General features: G+C 47.0%; 1 protein-coding gene across 7 annotated transcripts in view; it reads left to right on the top strand.

The window, feature by feature from the left end:
• TMEM170A (transmembrane protein 170A) overlaps positions 1-21,749 on the top strand; it is a 53,578-nt gene that overhangs the window by 25,974 nt on the left and 5,855 nt on the right. The window contains exons 1-3 of one of the 7 annotated variants that reach the window (XM_009431241.4): positions 6,226-6,553; positions 7,515-7,601; positions 19,026-19,196. In XM_009431241.4, the coding sequence (XP_009429516.1) occupies positions 6,421-6,553; positions 7,515-7,601; positions 19,026-19,196 (391 nt within the window). In that variant the 5' untranslated portion in view covers positions 6,226-6,420. Of the gene's footprint in view, positions 1-6,225; positions 6,554-7,514; positions 7,602-19,025; positions 19,197-21,749 lie in introns of those variants that run through there. The other 6 variants (XM_016928446.3, XM_063796165.1, XM_016928448.3 and 3 more) reach the window with 6 other exon arrangements.

Raw genomic sequence — 21,749 nt, 5'->3', positions numbered from 1 at the left:
TACAGCAGGACCAAAAACAGACAAAAAGCAAAAACCCCTGCCCTAGGCTGGGTGCGGTGGTTCACACCTCTAATCTCAGCCCTTAGTGAGGCCGAGGCAGGTGGATCACCTGAGGTCAGGAGTTCAAGACCAGCCTGACCCATATGGTGAAACCCAGTCTCTACTAAAAATATAAAAATTAGCTGGGCATCGTGGCATGCACCTGTAGTCCCAGCTACTCAGGAGGCTGAGGCAGGAGAATTGCTTGAACCCGGGAGGCGGAGGTTGAATTGAGCCGAGATGGCGCCAAAGGACTCCAACCTGGGCGACAGAGCGAGACTCCATCTCAAAAACAAACAAAACAAAACAAAACAAAAACCAGCCAGGCGCAGTGGCTCACACCTGTAATCCCAGCACTTTGGGAGGCCGAGGCAGGCAGATCATGAGGTCAGGAGTTCGAGACCAGCCTGGCCAACATGGTGAAACCCCATCTCTACTAAAAATACAAAAATTAGCCAGGTGTGGTGGTGGTGGTGGGGGTGCATGCTTGTAATCCCAGCTAATCAGGAGGCTGAGGCAGGAGAATCGCTTAAACCTGGGAGGCGGAGGTTGCAGTGAGCTGAGATCGCGCCACTGCACTCCAGCCTGGGCGATAGAGTGTGACTCTCTCAAACAACAACAACAACAACCCTGCCCTTCAGGAACTTGCATTCTGATGGTGGGGAGATAGCTGATGAATAAGCTTAATAAATGGCTACATTATTTAGCATATTAGAAAGTGCCAAGGATTAAAGTAGAGAAGGATCGGGGGATGAGGAATATATGTGTGTAGAGGTGTGAGTTGTAATTTTTAATGGGGTGATCAGGGTAGGTCTCAGTGAGAAAGCGACATTTGAGGAAAGTCTTACAGGAGGTGAGGGAGTATGTTAAGGGCAATCATGGGTAGCCTGTCTGGGAGCAGGAAAGAGCTAACACAAAAGCCCTAAGGAGGGGAGGCATCTGGCTTGTTGAAAGAGCAGCAAGGGGCCAGGGGGTCTGGTGTGCTGGACCGCCTCCTCGGCTTCCTTAGACAGGGCCCAGGAAACCTCCATTTTCTGAGTCCTGCAAGACTAAATGTCTTTTTTTAACCTGTCAATTCATAAATGAACTAAAGATCGAATTCTAAATTCAAAATAATGTTTCCTAATGTAATACATAATTGATTATGTAACCCTACAATAATTGATTTCTTCCACGTATTTTTTTTTTTTTTTTTGAGACGGAGTCTCGCTCTGTTGCCCAGGCTGGAGTGCAGTGGCGCGATCTCCGCTCACTGCAAGCTCCACCTCCCGGGTTCATGCCATTCTCCTGCCTCAGCCTCTCCAGTAGCTGGGATTACAGGCGCCCACCACCACGCCCAGCTGATTTTTTTTTTTTTTTTTTTTTTTTTTTGAGACAGAGTCTCATTTTGTTGCCCAGACTGGAGTGCAATGGCACGATCTCGGCTCCTGCAACCTCTGCCTCCCGGGTTCAAGTAATTCTCCTGTCTCAGCCTCCCAAGTAGCTGGGATTACAGGCGCATGCCACCAGGCCCGGCTAATTTTTGTATTTTTAGTAGAGATGGGGTTTCACCATGTTGGTCAGGCTGTTCTGGAACTCCTGACCTCGTGATCTGCCTGCCTCGGCCTCCCAAAGTGCTGGGATTACAGGTGTGACCTACCATACTTGGCCCTTTTTTTTTTTTTTTTTTTTTTTGAGACAGAGTCTTGCTCTGTCGCCCAGGCTGGAGTGTAATGGTGCGATCTCGGCTCACCGCAACCTCCACCTCCCAGGTTCAAGCAATTCTCCTGCCTCAGCCTCCTGAGTAGCTGGGATTATAGGACATGCCACCATGCCTGGCTAATTTTTGTATTTTTAGTAAAGACGGGGTTTCACCATGTTGGTCAGGTTGGTCTCAAACTCCTGACCTCGTGATCCACCCGCCGCAGCCTCCCAAAGTGCTGGGATTACAGGCATGAGCCACAGCGCCCAGCGGTTTCTTCCACTTCTAATAGACTCTGCTAGTCTGGGAAATGTACCAAAAAGTCAGCATGGTTAAAAGGTCAGTATTTCCTGACCCTTTTTATACTTCCTATTTTTATTTTAGATAGGTTTCTTGGTTGATGCAAAACGCCAATTGTAGTGGTAGGGAACTGGCAGGAGGAAGCTTGAGTGCAGTGGCGCGATCTCAGCTCACTGCAAGCTCCACCTCCTGGGTTCACACCATTCTCCTGCCTCAGCCTCCCGAGTAGTTGGGACTACAGGCACCTGCCACCACGCCCGCCTAATTTTTTTGTATTTTCAGTAGAGACGGGGTTTCACCGTGTTAGCCAGGGATGGTCTCGATCTCCTGACCTCATGATCCGCCCGTCTCTGCCTCCCAAAGCGCTGGGATTACAGGTGTGAGACACCACGCCCGGCCTTTTTTCTTTTTGAGACGGAGTCTGGCTTTGTTGCCCACGCTGGAGTGCAGTGGCTCCTGGGTTCAAGCAATGCTCTTACCTCAGCCTCCTGAGTAACTGGGACTACAGTCACACACCACCATTCCCAGTTAATTTTTTCTATTTTAGTAGAGATGGGGTTTCACCATGTTGCTCAGGTTGGCCTGGAACTCCTGAGCTCAGACAATTTGCCTGCTTCAGCCTCCCAAAGTGCCAGAATTACAGGTGTGAGCCACCGTGCCCGGCTCAAGAGAAAATTCTAATAAACAGTCTTGCTAATATTCTTGAATTAAAAGGAAAATATGGGTTGGGTGTGGTGGCTTATGCCTGTAATCCCAGCACTTTGGGAGGTCGAGGTGGGTGGATCACGAAGTCAGGGGTTCGAGACCAGCCTGGCCAAGATGGCAAAACCCTGTCTCTACTAAAAATACAAAAATTAGCAGAGCATGGTGGTGGGCACCTGTAATCCCAGCTACTCAGGAGGCTGAGGCAGGAGAATTGCTTGAACCCGGGAGGCGGAGGTTGCAATGAACTGAGATCGTGCCATTGATCTCCAGCCTGGGTGACTGAGCAAGATTCTGTCTTAAACAAACAAACAAACAAACAAAAATGGAAAATATGTATTTTGCACACAATACTTTTGAGTGTAAAATAGGTTAATGACCGGGTGCAGTGGCTTACATCTGTAATCCCAGAACTTTGGGAGGCCAAGGCGGGAGGATTGCTTGAGCCCACAAGTTTGAGACCAGCCTGGGCAACATAGTGAGACCCTGTCTCTTAAAAAAATTTAAAAACAAAAAAGCTTTAAAAAAATCATTTTCTCTGCAAATACTGAAGGTGTTGGTACATTGTCATCCAGCCTTCTTCATTTGGCTACTGAACCATTTGATTCTCATTTCTTTGTAGGTGACCTATAGATTCCCTCTGTTTTAGGAATTTCTTTTTTCTTTCTTTCTTTTTTTTTGAGATGGAGTTTTGCCCTTGTTGCCCAGGCTGAAGTGCAATGGCAAGATCTCGGCTCACTGCAACCTCTTCCTCCCAGGTTCAAGTGATTCCCCCGCCTCAGCCTCTTGAGTAGCTGGGATTACAGGCGCCCGCCACCACACCCGGCTAATTTTTGTATTTTTAGTAGAGACAGTCTTCACCATGTTGGCCAGGTTGGCCTCCAACTCCTGACCTGGTGATCCACCCACCTTGGCCTCCCAAAGTGTTGGGATTTCAGGCGTGAGCCACTGTGCTCGGTAGAATTTCTTATTTCTATCTTTTTCTTCTTGTTCTATTTATTTTTCTTTTCCTTTCTTTATTATGATTAATTTGGTGGAGCAACGCCATTTATTTCCAGGGCCAGCATTGGATATAGCACAATTATGGAAAAAGGCTGTCAGCCACTGTCACAAAAAAATCCTACAGAATCTGAAATGCCAACAAGAAGTCTAGCTGCGCCAGAAAATACCTGTGAATCACAGGTTTTTCCATTTCAACTTATATGACAAAAAGTTTCAGCTTTAATTATTTACTAAATTCCTGAGCCATCTTTAAATTCTTTTGGGGTTTTTTGTTTGTTTATTTGTGTGTTTGTTTTTTGAGACAGCGCCTTCTTCTGTTGCCCAGGCTGGAGTACAATGGAGCAATGATAGCTCACTGCAGCCTTGACCTCTGGGGCTCAAGGGATCCTCCCACCTCAGCCTCTGGAGTTAGCTGGGACTATAGGTGTGTGCCACTACACCCGACTAATTTTTGAATTTTTAGTAGAGACAAGGTTTCCCTATGTTGCCCAGGCTGGTCTCAAACTCCTGGGCTCAAGCAATCCTCCAGGCTTGGCCTCCCAAAAGTGTTGGGTTTACAGGCATGAGCCACCTTGCTTGGCAGATTGGTGAATTGGTCACTTTTTAAAAAGATTTTAAAAGGTATGATTTATGTAGCATAAAATTCATTTATTTTAACTGTACAATTCAATGATTTTTAAAGAAGTTTTCAGGCTGGGCACGGTGGCTCACGCCTGTAATCCCAGCACTTTGGGAGGCCAAGGTAGATGGATCACCTGAAGTCAGGAGTTTGAGGCAAACCTGACCAATATGGTGAAATCCCATCTCTGCTAAAAATACAAAAATTACCTGGGCATGGTGGCACGGAGCTATAATCCCAGCTACTTGGGAGGCTGAGGCAGGAGAATTGCTTGAACCTGGGAGGCGAAGGTTGCAGTGAGCCGAGATTGCGCCACTCCACTCCACTCCAGCCTGGACGACAGAAGAAGACTGCGTCTCAAAAAAAAAAAAAAAAAAAAAAAAATTACCAGTCAGGTGCAGTGGCTCACGCCTGTAATCCCAGCACTTTGGGAGGCCAAGGCAGGTGGATCGCTTGAGGTCAGGAACGAGACCAACATGGATAACATGGCAAAACCCTATCTCTACTCAAAATACAAAAATTAGCTGGGCCTGGTGGCACGCACCTGGAATCCCAGCTACTGGGGAGGCTGAGGCAGGAGAATCGCTTGAACCAGGGAGGCGGAGGTTGCGGTGAGCTGAGATTTCGCCACTGCACTCCAGCCTGGGCAACAAAGTGAGACTCTGTCTCAAAACCAACCAACCAAACAAACAAAAACATTATTATTCGTCACAAGCCTCTTCATCACCTGGAACCTTGTGGACATTACTTATCCTTGATAACTTCCCTTCCAGAACACTATTGTTAATGGCTGCTATGGTCTGAACGTGTTGCCCCAAATTCATGTCCTGAAACTTCGTGGGAATGTGATAGTACTGAGAGGAGGGGCCTTTAGGAGACGATTAAGTCAGAAGAGTGGAGCCCCCGTTATGGGATTAAGACCCCTATAAAAGGGATTTGGAGAGTGGGCTCCCTTTGTTACCATGTGAGGACGCCCGGGCGGTGCTATCAGTGAGGAACGGGCCGTCCTTAGACATGGAACCTGCTGCGACCTTGATCTTGGACCTCCCAGCTTCCAGAACTGTGAGAAAATAAATTTCTGTTCTTAATAAATTGCCCACTCTCAGGTACTTTGTTACAGCAGTGCAAACAAACTGAACATTAGCTTATTCCTTTTTACGATTTCTCTGCCTTCATTTTAACAGGCTTTCTGAAGGGAGGTGAGACAAAAATGTGTGATCCACGAGGACAGGAAATCGAGACCATCCTGGCTAACACGATGAAACCCCGCCTCTACTAGAAATACAAAAAATTAGCCGGGCGTGGTGGCGGGCGCCTGTAGTCCCAGCTACTCGGGAGGCTGAGGCAGGAGAATGGTGTGAACCCGGGGGGCAGAGCTTGCAGTGAGCAGAGATCGCGCGGCCGCACTCCAGCCTGGGTCACAGAGGGAGACTCCGTCTCGGAAAAAAGAAAAAAGTGTGATCTAATTTTATTGCTCTGAACCGAATCTCTGTACATTTTATTTTATTTAAAACTAAGTCGAGCTCTATAGAGGCTACATAGCCTCCCTCCCATTCTGGTTCCACACCAGCCTTTGCATGGGCTCTTTCTACTATCAGCTTTAAATAGAGAACCTTCTTGTTCTGTTCATGAAGGTTTCATAAATGCTGGAGTCCAGTCATAACTAGAACTTTACATATCCGTTCCATCACTGTATTTTTCCAGATCCCTGGTAACTCCATAGCGCGGCTCTGTTGGGGCGCATGCAATTCCCTACTTTCTCACAGGGGGCGCTGCAGAGAAGGGCAGAGCAGAGCGCGCGGTCCCAGAGCGCGCCGTCCAGGAGGGGGCGCGTCCGTGGGGCCGTGTCTCTGCGAGCCCTGCGCAACGTTGGGGGCGGGAACAACCCTGGCCCTGCGCCCGAGCGCTGCGGCGCCTTGTGATTGGAGGAGGCAACGGTCACTTGGCAGCGCCGTTGGGATTGGGGGAAGAGGACCCCGGCTGGAGGTGACGCTGAGGCGGCGAGGGTGAGTCGGCGCCGGCCGCTGCCGCACTTCGGGCGCTCGTCCCTCATTTCTCTGTGGTGAATGGCGACGGGATGGAGCGCGAGGGGAGCGGCGGCAGCGGCGGGTCGGCCGGGCTCCTGCAGCAGATCCTGAGCCTGAAGGTTGTGCCGCGGGTGGGCAACGGGACCCTGTGCCCCAATTCTACTTCCCTCTGCTCCTTCCCAGGTACGGCCCGCCCCGCGCCTGCGCACTGCGCGCCCCGCCGTCGCCTCTGCCGGGCTGTGGGCGCCCCGAGTCTGGGCGGGGTCCCGGGTGCGCAGCCTGCTGGCGGCGTGGGCGCTGTCCTCCGGGAGGGGGGCCGTGCTGCTCGCCGGGAGCCCCTTTCCCCATCACTTCTTCGGCGGTCCCTGGGGCGGAGCCCCGGAGTCCCGCTGGGCGTGAGATGCGGAGAGCGGCCGCAGGTGGGCCCGGGGCTGGAGGGCGCTCGGCCGCCACCCGAGCGGGTCTTGGCCTTGAGCTTGCGAGCGCCTCAGGTTCAGAGCTGCACCCCACGAGCCCGGGAGGCGGTGGTCCCCGCCCTGCCTGGGTTGCCCCACGGCGCCCGGCCTCCTTCGAGGGGTCTCGGAGCGGCCCGACCGGGCTGAGGAGTCAGAGCTCGCGCTCCCCTTGCCCGGGGGCTGCAGCCCGGCCCCTCCGCGCAGGCGCTCGTTCGCTGATCGCGGGCGCCTGGGGCTAAATCCTCCCCCTCCGAGACCCGCTCCGCTTTCTAGGAATCTTTCCCAGACCTGGTGCCACCTGTTGCTGGGTCTCCCACTAAGCCTTCGAGATCTTTGGCACACCTTCCTTTGAACTCTTTCTCCCCGCTGCGGCTTGAGCTGGGCCTGCTAGGAGGGTTGCTCAGAATTCTAATGCCAGGAAGAGCGCTCCGTGCCCTGAAAGCTGGAGGGAGGAGAGAGGACTTCACCTGGGAAGGAGGAGAAAAGCCTTGAGGGGGGGCACAGTTATTTGTGTGGTCCTTGAAAGGCAAGAAGACTGGGGCCCGTGGCCCTGAAAGGGGAGTTGGGGCTCCCAGCAGAGAGAACTGAGATCTTCGTAAACAATGAGGGACCAGAGCAGAGGGAAGGAGGACGAGATTCCAGACTCTAGTTCCAAACAAGGCACCTGTGATTTCTCATCCCCTGGGCAGCGACTGCCAGGCGCCGTTCAGCGGACACCTGGGACTTGCAGTGTTATGTGCCCAGGGATTTTCCCGGACGGGATTGTGAAGTAGCAGGTAAGGTCATCAGGCAGGTTGGGGTCAGATGCAGATGTTCGCTTGTGGTCATGCCTGAAATGAGAATCTGGCAGCTCACGTTATTTCAGAAGGTGCTGGGATCACTTTTGACAGTGATATCAAAAAATTGATGGTATTCTGCTCTCTTTTTCTCTCTCTCTATATATAACCACATGTATTACATACGTATCACACTTAGATGTAGGTCACATATCCCATTTCAACTCGAGTCATTCAGTAGGAAGTTGCAGAAGTCATAACACTTGCTTGATGCCTGATAATCTTAACATGTATCTTCTAAAAACCATTTTCTATCCATGAAACCATATCACATCCAAGAAACTGAATATCATAGAATAATGTTACTTAATGTGTGGGCCTTGTTTACATTTCCCCAATTGTCCACATAGATTTTTTTCCTTAAAAAAAATATATATTCCATGATCTAAGGTTCACACATTGCATTAAGTTGTCCGTCTCTTTAGTTTCATTTAGCTAAAACAGTTACTTCCTTATTTGAATATTTTAAGATGGACATTTTGGAAGAGTCCATGTGAATTGTTTTATAGACTGTTTTACAATCTAGGTTCATTAGATTGTCTTCATGATTAGATTTAGATTAAACATTTTTGGTCAGAACGCTACCTACCTAGGTGACGTCCACTCACCAGTACATCACATCAAGAGACACTGAATGTCAGCCTGGCTCAGTGGCTCACACCTGTAATCCCAGCACTTTGGGAGGCTGAGGCAGGCGTATCACCTGAAGTCAGGAGTTCAAGACCAGCCTGGCCAACATGGCAAAACCTTTTCTCTACTAAAAAGTCAGGCGTAGTGGTGTGTGCCTGTAATCCCAGCTACTGGGGAGGCTGAGGCACGACAATCTCTTGAACCCAGGAGGCAGAGGTTGCAGTGAGCCAAGATTGTGCCACTGCACTTCAGCCTGGGTGACAGAGCGAGGCTTTGTCTCAACAAAAAAAGAGACATTGAATGTCAATTTGTATCTTCATTGATAATACTAAGTTTGATCATTTGGTGAAGATGGTGTCTATCAGAACTCTCTCCTGTAAGGGTATCTGCATCCTCTGTTAATTAAACGTCATATGTAGGGTCATAAGTTGGAACTGAATAGTCTGTTGAGTCTCTGGCTTTTAGTTCCCTTTCTTTAAGAAAATATTGAGATAAGTGGATTTGGGATAGGTTTAATACATCACAGTAGGTAATCTGTAGCCATGTGAATTGTTTTACTTTCAGAACTTTTTTCTGAAAATATTAAACTTCAGTATGTTCTTGAGTTTATGATTACTGTTATGGGTATGTAACTTGTGATGTCGATTACCAGAGATCGTTTATTCAGTAAGTATACATTTGGCCAAGTGCCAACTTTGGTCTGGTGTTATGAGCAGGTATGAGGCATAGCCCTTGACCCCAAGTAGATCAGAATTTGGTAGTAAACACATAACCTCCCTGCTGTGTCTCATCTTTAGCAGGAATAATGGGTGTAATAAATACATGAAGTTATATCCTATTTGAGACACCAAAATCTGCTTAACAGGAGTTGCATTCATTGTCCTGAATCTGTTGTATTGATATTTTGGCCCCACAGAAAAGGTTACTTGCAGTGTATGCCAACTCATTATGGCAGAATCATTGTTCTGAAGTATTCTGACATATTTATGTATACGAGGAAGTACTGAATTGATTTTTTCTTTATTACCTGTATTTGCAGTTTAGCCATTTACCTAAGGAGGGTTAGGTAGACATCTAAATGACTAAATTGGCCGGTTGCCGTGGCTCACGCCTGTAATCCCAGCACTTTGGGAGGCCGAAGCGGGCGGATCATCTAAGGTCAGGAGTTCAAGACTAGCCTGGCCAACGTGGTGACACCCCATCTCTACTAAAAATACAAAAATTTGCGGGGCGTGGTGGTGCATGCCTGTAATTCCAGCTACTCGGGAGGCTGAGGCAGAAGAATCGCTTGAACCTGGGAGGGGGAGGTTGCAGTGAGCTGACATCATGCCACTGCACTCCAGCCTGGGCCACAGAGCGAGACTGTCTCAAAAATAAATAAATAAATTTAAGTAAATGGCTAAACTGCAAATGCAGGTTAAAATTTTTTCCTTTATTGTTGTCATTTTTAACAAACCTCAAAACCAAGAAACTGAGATCTTTATCTTGTATCAAGAATGACATTCATCTTCAGAAGATACAGATTTCACTAAATCAGTGTCAAATTAGATCTAGTGATAATTAAAAACCCAGTAATGTTTTTGTGTCATCCTTGCAGGAATCAAGACTGGTCACACTTGGACCAGTCATTTATTCATTCACTCAAAAAATATTTGCTCAGTGTTGATTGTGTGCCTATTGTTTTCTAGGCACCAAGTCAAGATGCCGTAGTAACAAAGCAAAGCCCCTTCCCACGTGGAACTTTCATTCCAATGGGGAGAGAGAAAAACAAAACAGCTGGTGGTGAGGGGCCTGGGAAGGGGCAGGGCCTGTGTGGTGGGGGTGGATTGCTGTTTGCTGTAAAGTGATGGGGAGGCCCTGGATGGTGATGATATTGGAGTCAAAATCTGAAGAAAGTGAGTAATGAGCCAACAGCTACTTGGGGAAGAGCATGTGTTCTAGGCCAGGGAGCAGCAGATTCAGAGGCCCTGAAACAGGAGCTTGCAGAAGAAACACTGAGGAGCCCAGGGTGCCTGGAGGGACTGTGTCGGCAACGCACAGAGGAGGAGGGGAGGGTAGATCCTGGAGGGCTCTACTGGGGAATTTTGAACAGAGATGGGATGATTCTGACTTTTTTAAAAAGTGTACAATCCAGTGGTTTTTAGTATATTTACAGAGTTATACAACTATCACAATTAATTTGAGAATATTTGCATCATCCTGAGAAGAAACCTTCTTTGTACAAAGAAGGAACTTAGGAAACTTACCTGCTTTGCATGGAGAGTAGATGGAAGGCCCCATCAGGACAGACAAGATCTGGTCAGGCTAGGATGCAGAGACCACTGAGGTGAGGCAGGCCAGGGGCACACCCAGGAACCAGGGAGGAGCAGGCAGGCAGTATCCAGAGAGAGGTGGTTGACTACAGTTGGTAGTTCAGTGGGCACATCATCTTGTTAGGGAGGAGTAGAGAGGACAGTTGGACCTCCAGGCCGGGAGGTGGGGTTTGGCAAGAGAGGGTGCAGGGCTGCAGGCTGATGGGTGATTAGTATCAAGATAGCCCAACTTCAGCATGGAGTTGCAGGACTACGTAAGACTTTTTTTTTTTTTGAGATGGAGTTTTGCTCTGTCCCCCAGGCTGGAGTGCAATGCCGTGATCTTGGCTCACTGCAACCTCTGCCTCGCAGGATCAAGTGATTCTCCTGCCTCAGCCTCCTGAGTAGCTGGGATTACAGGCAGACACCACCAAACCCGGCTAAATTTTGTAGTTTTAGTAGAGATGGGGTTTCAGTATGTTGGCCAGGCTGGTCTTGAACTCCTGACCTCAGGTGATCCTCCTACCTCGGCCTCCTAAAGTGCTGGGATTACAGGTGTGAGCCACTACGCCCTGCCAAGACTACATAAGAGTCTTAATCCCCAGGAGGACTCATGTGGTCTGCTTAGAACCCCAGCTTCAGATGAACTGGCTGTGTTGACCCAGTTGTTCACTGAAACACAAGATGAGAGTGGGGCCAGCTGGAAGGAGGGCTGAGTACTGAGCCTCATGCTGCCCACTTGGCTCAGGTTCTTTGCATTGCTGCCATTTGGGGCCAGGTTGGTCATGAGGCCTTGGTTGGGAGTTAGGTGACTCTGCTGTGGAGGTTAGAGGCCAGGGAGCCAGCCATTATAGACCGCTTTTGTTAATACAGAATCCGCTAGAGTATTCTGCTCTCTGTGTGTGTTCTTTCACTGCAGTATCTCTCTGAAATATGTATCTTAAAGATATGTCTGTCTAGGCTGGGCACAGTGGCTCATGCCTGTAATCCCAGCACTTTGGGAGGCCAAGGCGGGTGGATCACCTGAGGTCAGGAGTTCGAGACCAGCCTGGCCAATATGGTGAAACCCCATCTCTACTAAAAATACAAAAATTAGCTGGGCGTGGTGGCATGCACCTGTAGTCCTAGCTACTTGGGAGGCTGAGGCAGAAGAATTGCTTGAACCCAGGAGGCAGAGGTTGCAGTGAGTCGAGATCACGCCGCTGCACTCCAGCCTGGGCAACAGAGTGAGACTGTCTCAAAAAAAAGAAAAAAAAAGATATAGCTCTGTAAAAATATATCCTCAAGGAAATCCTCAAATATCTTTTAGGGTAGGGATCTTAGTTTTTTTACTGATATGTCAGCATATAGAATGAGATCAATGTATATTTATTTGATTGATCATTGATTAACTTCTTAGTGTTTTTATGTCTCTGCTATTGCTACTGTAATTAATTCCACAAATTTAGCAGCTTAAAGCCATACAGATTTTATTGTCTTACAGTTATGAAGGTCAGAAGTCCAAATTGGGTGTGTGTGGGCTAAAACCAAGGTTTAGCAGGGCTGTGTTCCTTCTGAAGCTTGTAGTAAGAACTTTCCTTGCCTTTTCCAGCATTTAGAGGTCACGTACATTCCCTGATGCTTGGCCTGCTCCTCCTCTTCATAGCCAGCAGCATAACATCTTCAAATCTCTCTGACTCTTATCTCCTACCTTCGTCTTACAAAGACCCTGTGATTACATTAGACCTAACTGGAAAATCCAAGACAATCTCCTTTTGGAAGATCCTTACTTTAGTCACCACAATGTCCCTTTTCCCATGTAGGTTAATCTATTCACAGGTTTTGGAGATGGAGATGCGAACACCTTTGGGAGCCCATTCTACCACAATGCTTAATCTCATTTTCCAATATCATATTGTATTACAGATTAATTACCTGATTTACCTTCACCATAGGGAGATGATGTGCCTTTAGCTGCCAAAGTAAACAAAGCCGAAGTAATATACTTGCTTTAAAGCAGTGAACAAATAAATACTGTAAGATATGTAGACAAAGATTTGAGAGAGTTTTGAGCCAGCGAAATGAAAAGTACTGTATGACAATCGATAAATAGCTATTAAATAGATGGCAAATTAAGGTGCAGTAGATTAAAGGGAAATCACTTAGTTTTTTAAAAAGCCTTTTAGATCCAGGTTTGCCTTTGCTATTTAGAGTCCTGTAATAACCTCATGTGAAAGTGTTTTATAAGCTGTACTCCTCTACTCATCTATAATAAAACCTTTTTTTCCTACTTGAAATGACTTTAGTGATGCTATATAAAATACATAGTGAAGGAGCTAATGGATGTGGCTCAGGGTTGTAGGGGCTGCGGTGTGCCTCCTCCCTTTCTCAGAACGTCAGAGAGGTGTTGGCCTGCTGTGTATGCTGAACGCTGTTTACAAATTGGCCTTTAAGCTTTTTGGAAAATTGAGATGTGGGTTGGTGACTTAGCAGGCCTCCTGGGGCAGGGGCTGTGCTCCTAGGGAAGTGGGGATGGGTGACATTTTTGTCTCAGCATGGGCCGCCATAACAAAATACCACAGACTAGCTGTCTTAAATAACAGACATTATCTCCTCAGTTCTGGAGGCTGGAAGGCTGGGATTAGGGTGCCAGGATGGTTGGGCTCTGGTGAAGACCCTCTTCCTGACTTGCAGATGGCTGCCTTCTCACCATGTCTTCACATGGCAGAGAGAGAGAGGTATCAAGAGATTGAGAATCTCTTCCTCTCCTAAGACCACAGTCCTGTAGGGTTTAACACAGGAATAGTAGGGGCACATAATTCAGCCCTTAGCACTTGGATGGCATACCTGTGTTCCAACCTGCTTTCCTGGAAATTACCAGCTTCGTGTGTTTCTGGCATATTAAGGCTTTGCCTCCCAGTTCAAGGCCTCAGTGGTTCTGCGGCAGCTGGTAGGAAGCCAGGCTCCAGCAGTGCCTTGAGTTACTGCAGAAAGCAGAGCTTATCTCTAAGACTCTGGCAGCTCCAGCAGAAGCCCTGGATAGCAGGGACCCAGGGCTGATCTCAGGTCAGTATGGGGCAGACAGCAGCCAGGTGAAGATTGTTCTGAGTTCTTGGAGGCAGGTTTGCATCCCATTTGTCCACTTTGGACCAGTGAATTCCTGATGCCATCATAGAATTTTCTGTAGACTAGGTGTTGGGGTGGTCAGAGGATCAGATTGATTTGGGAGTGGCACGTGAGGACTCGGGATAGAAGATGGTCTTTCTGCTTTGGAAGAGAAGCATGGTGCTGTGTGGGGGCTTGGGGATGAGCTGGCAGTGGGTGGTGGACAGGGGGCCTCAGCTGGGAGGCCAGGCCACTCTTGACTGATCCAGGGGCCACAGTAGCTGCCCAGGCAGGAGAGATTTGTGTGGGCACCAGAGCTCTGGCAGGTGCACATTTGTTAGGGAGGAGCAGTATCCAGATGCAGGCACTGCCCCCTCTGGAGCTGCTGCCAGCCAGGGAGGGTGCGTCTCTGGGCAGCGAAAGGCAGGAATGTCTCCTGGCCTAATGGCGGCTAGAAGGGAAACTGCAGGAGGATATGGGTTTGTTGTGGAAGAGGTGGGGGTGAAACCCTGAGGACCAAGAATCCTGCCCTCAATTTCTGATTGACATTATTGACTAAGGGTGACTTTTTTCATTGGTGGAGCAAGACTCCTGAGTCGCCAGGATTACAGGCTTGCACCACCCCACCTAGCTAATTTTTATATTTTTTGGTAGAGACGGTTTTGCCGTGTTGGCCTGGCTTATCTGGAACTCCTAACCTCAGATGATCCACCCGCCTCAGCCTCCAAAGTGCTGGTATTACAGATGTGACCCACTGTGCCCGGCCTCATTTGTTATTTTTAATAAGCATTGAGACCTAATTGGGGCATCCTTGATGTTTTCACCGAGAACCATTTATCCAAAACAAGACCTGAGCACTCTCACTGGAAGTGTTCAGAATATGCTCTGAATTGAAGCTTTATTAACTCAAAATGAGCAAAGAATTTGAGCAGTCATCTGTGACAATGCCAAGGGTGGGTTAAGGGGATTTGGCTCCACCCCTATCTCCAATAGCCCCTTAAATCCAGCTTCTCAACAAGATTAAGAAGCCTGTGTAAAGGGAATAAAAATACCTTCATAAAACTGTGGTTTTCATTGATCTGGGGGAAAAAACACACACACTAACAGTGTGCTTACAGTGCTAATACAGCTTCAGTAAAGCTTCTGGTCCTCCTCTCCTCCCCCTTTCTAATCCCCTCAAGCGGATTGATGCCCCTGACTGGTCTCTTTTAAATTGTTTATCCCAATAAGCTCATTCTTCCTGAGCAGTTCTTGTGAAAACAAAAGCTTTGTTTTTTCTTACCTTTTTTTTTTTTTTAAAGTCTAGCTCTCTTACCCTCGGCTCATTGCGACCTCTGCCTCCTGGGTTCAAGCGATTCTCGGGCTTCAGCCTCCTGAGTAGCTGGGATTACAGGCATTTGCCACCACGCCCGACTAATTTTTACGTATTTTTAGGAGAGACAGTGTTTCACCATGTTGGCTAGGCTGGTCTTGAACTCCTGGCTTCAAGTGCTGGGATTACAGGCACGAGCACCATGCCTGGCCTATCTAATAAATATTTATTAAATAAACATGCTCAGTACATAGAAGCATTTCCACATGTGTGTTTATTGTGTTTGTTTTCTCAAAAACAGGATCTTATTCTACATGCAACTGGCTTTTGTTACTTCACAATGTGGCTTGGGCATCTTGCCCCTTCAGTATATATACATCTGTTGCTTTTTTTTTTTTTTTTTTTTTTTTTTTTTTGAGGCAGTGTCTCGCTCTGTCACCCAGGCTGGAGTGCAGTGGCGTGATCTCGGCTCACTGCAAGCTTCGCCTCCCGGGTTCACACCATTCTCCTGCCTCAGCCTCCCAAGTAGCTGGGACTACAGGTGCCCGCTGCCTTGCCCAGCTAATTCTTTGTATTTTTAGTAGAGACGGGGTTTTACCGTGTTAGCCAGGATGGTCTCAATCTTCTGACCTCGTGATCTGCCTGCCTCAGCCTCCCAGAGTGCTGGGATTACAGGCGTGAGCCACTGTGCCCAGCCCATCTATTGCATATTTTAATGGGACTTTGTAGTATTACGTGGGTGCACAGAATGTGTTTTCCAAATTCTGCAGTGATAGCCATGCAGGTGACTTCTAGTTTTTGCTATTATGGACAATGCTGTTGGGACCTTCTTGTTACCTCTGTCCTTGCCTACCTATGCTTTTCTGTGGGGTGTATCCCCGGAAGTAAAATTGTTGCAGCAAGGGCCATGCACATTTGACTTCCAAATTACCCTGCAAAAAGGTGGTTTTCCAGTTTGTATTCCAACTAGGAGTGTCAGGTGGGGCCTGTGGAATAATGTTGTGACAACCGTTACTGCTCAAAACCTATACTGGCACTTTAGATCTTTTGTTAAGTCCTTAGTCTGGTGTCAAATTCCCCAAAGGGTTTCCCTCATCTGTCTTTATAGCTTTAACTGTCATTGCTCTTTTTTTTTTTTGAGACGGAGTGTCATTCTGTCTCCCAGGCTGGAGTGCAGTGGTGTGATCTGAGCTCACTGCAACCTCTGCCTCCTGGGTTCAAGCGATTCTCCTGCCTCAGCATCCCAAGTAGCTGGGACTACAGGCGCCTGCCACCATGCCCGGCTAATTTTGTTTGTGTGTGTGTGTGTGTGTGTGTGTGTGTGTGTGTGTGTGTGTGTGTGTGTATTTTTAGAGAGACAGGGTTTCACTATGTTGGCCAGGCTGGTCTTGAACTCCTGACCTCATGATTAGGCCACCTCGACCTCCCAAAGTGGTGGGATTACAGGTGTGAGCTACCACGCCCGGCCATCATGGCTCTTACAAAGCCTCTGTGCTTTGGTAAAGCCCGTGGTTTTTAATCAGGGTAGTTTTGCCCCCTTGGGGACATTTGACAATGTCTGGAAATATTTTTGGTTGACACAACTGGGAATAGAGTGCTGCGGGCCATAGGTGCCCCTCCATATCCTACAGTGCACAGTGCAGCCCCCACAATGAAAAGTTATCTGGTCCAAATGTCAATAGGGCGGAGGGCGGTGGTCAAGAAACCCTGCTGAGCTAAGCTCTTCACTGATCTCAAAAATCACTTGCTACTTACCTGCCTCTAGCCAAGGATGGGCGGTGGTCAAGAAACCCTGCTGAGCTAAGCTCTTCACTGATCTCAAAAATCACTTGCTACTTACCTGCCTCTAGCCAAGGATGGACAGTGGGTTTTATCTAATGTGTCACCGCCAGTCCCTCCCTGTGGGTAGCTGGAGAGCTACCTTGAGGATTCTAAGGCCTTGCCTTGGGTTCACTGGGGGGAAATGCTACATCGGCCATTTAACAAATTGTAAAGTCACATTCCAGCAGGATGGTTTTGTTTTCTTTATATGGGTGCCTCATGCATAGTTTTTCATACATAGTTGATGATTATATGTATCTTAATGTTGCCTGAGTTACAGACACCTTAAGAGCGATTAGAGTTCTGTAGGAGCCAGCTCTCCTAACCTGCACTGTTGTTTACCTGCCATTTGTCTTCAAGCCAAACATTTATATTTTCTGGTATTTATTTCATATCGTAAAGAGCTTTGAAATCCTAATAGGAGGTGATGGCTTGATATTTACTGCATTGTCTTTCAAATGATTGTGGAATGAATATAATTGTATAGCTGTCCATTTTAGAAGACTGAGTGATCGAAAGGTCAGGAAAGATCAACAGGCATTGATTGCATAGTACCGTATCAATTGGCTCTTTGGCTTGTGCCTCTTATGGGGGAATTATTTTTGTTTGGGTTTTTTGGTTTTTGGGGGAGTTTTTTGAGACCGTCTCACCCTGTTGCCCAGGCAGGAGTGCAGTAGCATGATCTTGACTTACTGCAACCTCTGCCTCCCAGGCTCAAGCAATCCTCCCACCTCAGCCTCTCGAGTAGCTAGGGCTACAGGTATGCAATACCATGCCAGGCTAATTTTTGTATTTTTTGTAGAGACAGGGTTTCGCTGTATTGCCCAAGCTAGTCTCAAACTCCTGGGCTCAAGCGACCTGCCCACCTTGGCCACCTGATGTGTTGGGATTACAGTCGTGAGCCGTCGTGCCCAGTTATGTTCGGGGACATTATTTAGGTCAATTTTGAAATCTAGATGAACCTTTTTTTTCAGTTTGAGGGTACAGAGATTGGTCAGCTTTTTCTGTGAAGGGCCAGATAGTAAATATGTTAGGCTTTATGGGTCATGTGGTCTGTGTCACTGTTACCAACTTTGCCCTTGAAGCTGGAAGGCAGCCATAAACAATACTGAAATGAAAGGGCATGGGTTGAATAAGTATGTGTGTACAAAACTCTTGTAAATGGTTTCAGATAAGTGTGTATGTATAAAAGTATGAATGGGTTCAGATAAGTGTGTAAAAAACAGGTGGTGGGTCTGTAGGCAGTAATTTGTTGAACACTCTAAAACCGTCAATATTTGGATATTTGACTGATGAACCCTACTTTGCAAGTAAATGATGTTGAAGGCCGGGTGCGGTGGCCTCACACCTGTAATCCCTGCCCTTTAGGAGGCCAAGGTGGGCGGATTGTTTGAGCCGAGGCATTCAAGACCAGCCTGGGCAACATGGTGAGACCCCATCTCTAAAGAAAATACAGGCCAGACGCAGTGGCTCATGCCTGTTATCCTAGCACTTTGGGAGGCCAAGGCAGGCAGATCACCTGAGGTTGGGAGTTTGAGAACAGCCTGGCGAAACGCCCACTGCACTCCATCCTGGGCAACAGAGTAGTGAGACCCTGTCTCATAAAAAAAGAAAATACAAAAAAAAAGAATTTTGCCAGGCGTGGTAGCGCACATCTGTAGTTCCAGCCACTCTGGAGGCTGAGGCGGGAGAACACCCAGACCTAGGAGGTCAAGGCTGCAGTGAGCCATGATGGTGCCATTGCACTGCAGCCTGGGTGACAGAGTGAGACCCCGTCTTTAAAAATAAAAATTTTTGACTGGGCGCGGTGGCTCACGCCTGTAATCCCAGCAGTTGGGAGGCCGAGGCGGGCGGATCATGAGGTCAGGAGATCGAGACCATCCTGGTTAACACGGTGAAACCCCGTCTCTACTAAAAATACAAAAAATTAGCCAGGCGCGGTGGCGGGTGCCTGTAGTCCCAGCTACTCGGGAGGCTGAGGCAGGAGAATGGTGTGAACCCAGGAGGCAGAGCTTGCAGTGAGCCGAGATCACGCCACTGTACTCCAGCCTGGGTGACAGAGCGAGACTCCGTCTCAAAAAAAAATTTAAAAAAATAAAAATTTTTCAAAAAAAAGGAAAAAAGAAACGGTGATGAAAATGAAATGACGGGCATGATGAGTACCTTCTGCAATGATTGTCCTGGGAAGGGCAGTGATTCACAACTTTTCTTTGTCTTCCCTCATAGAGATGTGGTATGGTGTATTCCTGTGGGCACTGGTGTCTTCTCTCTTCTTTCATGTCCCTGCTGGATTACTGGCCCTCTTCACCCTCAGACATCACAAATATGGTAGGTTCATGTCTGTAAGCATCCTGTTGATGGGCATCGTGGGACCAATTACTGCTGGAATCTTGACAAGTATGTTAGACATTAAAATACCAGTCAAAAATGTTTAATATGACTAGTCAATTTCAGGACCTATTCTAGAAAACATATCTGAGTAGGATGAAGGAAAGAGTGCCTTTTAACTGCAAGTCCAGACAGGGTCTCCCTATGTCACCAAGGCCGGAGTGCAGTGGTTGCAATATTGGCTCACTGCAGCCTCGACCTCTTGGGCTCAAGTAATCCTCCTCCATCAGCCTCCCAAGAAGCTTGGACTACAGGGGTGTGCCACCATGCCCGGCTAATTTTTTTTTATTTTTTGTAGAGACAGGGTTTCGTCATGTTGCCCGGGTCTCGAACTCCTGAGCTCAAGCAATCTGCCCACCTTGGCCTCCCAAAATGCTGGGATTACAGGCGTGAGCCACTGTGCCTGGCCCAGTTTTTTTAATGTATTGATTTTTTTTTTTCCACCCCTAAGGTCCTATTACTTGGCTAACCTCTTTGACTTCTTGAGTCAGATTTCATCTCAGTGGCTTCAGGGAAGTCATGTTAAACTTTGTGAGATATATCTCGTGAGAGAGGCCACCAGCAAGAGGAAAATTTATCTTTTTGGAAGCTACTTCTCCTCTGTGATCAGCTATCACTTGAGCATTGGCCCTGCAAGATGGTTGGTAAATTACTTCCACTCGTGGGTGTGGTTGCTGTAAAGATAGAAGACAAATTTTGATGACAAGAATTATTTGCCAGGTGTAGTGGCTCATGACTGTAATCCCAGCACTTTGGGAGGCAGAGGTGGGAGGCTTGCTGAAGCCTAGGAAATTGCGACTAGCCTCAGCAACATAGCAAGACCCCATCTCTACAAATAAAAATAAAAAATTTAGCTGAGTGTGGTGGTGTGTACCTGTGGTTGCAACTACGTGGGAGGCTGAAATGGGAGGATTGCTGGAGCCAGGAGGTCCAGGCTGGGCTGCAATGAGTCGTGATCACACCACAGCACTCCAGCCTGGGCCACAGAGCAAGACCCGGGGGAAAAAAAAAGAATTCTTGCTTAGAAAAGTACCCGATTAGTGCTCTAGTTATTTTTTTCCCCTTAGGACTTTCTGAATAAGAATTGGAGTAACATGATGTTATGAATTATTTTCAGGCTTGTTTTTGGGGCGTTTGGTTTGTTATGGCTTTTGCTTATGGGATAAGACACAGTTACAGAAATGAGAACAATAAGTTTAAATCATTTTAAAGCTCATGCATAAATATAAATGTGTATTTTATATAAACTGAAAATTGTAAGTAATTAAAATGTAAAATCCTCCATTTTCTCATCCCTAAATAATAGCCACAGTTTACATCTTGGTGTGTATTTCTTTTTTTAGGTATAGATGTGAACATAAATACATTTTTATAATATAGAAATGTAATATTCCTACTGATTTGTAACTTTTTTTCACTGTGAATTGAAACCTTAGCATCAAGCAGAAATCGCCCTCTATGTCTTTGACTTGAGGTGTTTTTTTTTTTTTTTTGAGAGAAAGTGGCCTAGTTTCTCTGTGTTCTAACTGTATCACCTACTGCTGCTTTGGAAACCCTCTGCCCCAGGATGACTGGCTGCTAGGGCCTGTCTTTGTTCCTCAGTAAAATAGGGGTAATACTACCCAACCTCATACCCTTGCATGATTGAGCTAATGTGTATATGATGTAATACCTGACACATAGTAATTGTCGAATAAATGTTGTATTCATTTCTGTCTTTAAGGCTCTATGAATAGTCTGTTCCCTTTCCATTTGCTGCTCCCTTGGATATACTTTTTCCTTTCTTCGCTTCATTATCCCAATCCCACTTTAGGGCCCAGTTCAAGTTCCTTAAGCTTCTTTCTATCCAACCCAGTGTTTCTTGTGTACCTAAATTTTGGAGGGGCCCAATGAAACATGTCTTTCAGATGTTAGTAACAAAATGTATGCATTGCCAGTGGAGCTGGGCATTTTAAATCACTAAATGTTCAAGGCAGCCAACCTTTGGTTAATATTGTTCTTTCTTCTTGTTAAAATATGTTAATATACCTTCACATCACATTTGTGAAATGTGCCAGGCATGGTGGCTTATGCCTGTAATCCCAGCACTTTGGGAAGCCAGCTTGGGAGGATTGCTTAAGTCCAAGAGTTCAAAACCAGCCCTGGCAACATAGTGAGACCCTGTCTCTACAAAAAATAAATAAATAAAATAGCCAGGTGTGGTGGCGTGTGCCTGTAGTCCCAGCTGCTCGGGAGGATCACTTGAGCCCAGGAGGTTGAGGCTGCAGGGAGCCATGATCATGCCACCACTTTCCAGCCTAGGTGAAAGAGTGAGACACTGTCTCAAAAAAAAAAAAATTGTAAACGTGATTGAGACACTGTATGTTATTTTGCATTATTGCAAATCTGTTTCTGTCTTGTGTCCCCAGCTAGATTCCAAGTACCTTGAGAATAGCGATCATACCTTATAAAACACAGAAGTGTTCTGCAGATGAAAATTTGAGTGAATGAACACGCTATGACCAAGGAGAATTTTGTTTGGAGCATTTTATGGGGAGGGTCATCTGGGAAATCTGGATCTAT

This window comes from Pan troglodytes, chromosome 18 (genome assembly GCF_028858775.2).
Source record: "Pan troglodytes isolate AG18354 chromosome 18, NHGRI_mPanTro3-v2.0_pri, whole genome shotgun sequence".
NCBI classification, from domain to species: domain Eukaryota; kingdom Metazoa; phylum Chordata; class Mammalia; order Primates; family Hominidae; genus Pan; species Pan troglodytes.
Note: the sequence above shows the minus strand (reverse complement) of the source record. Positions and strands in the feature narration are given on the sequence as shown.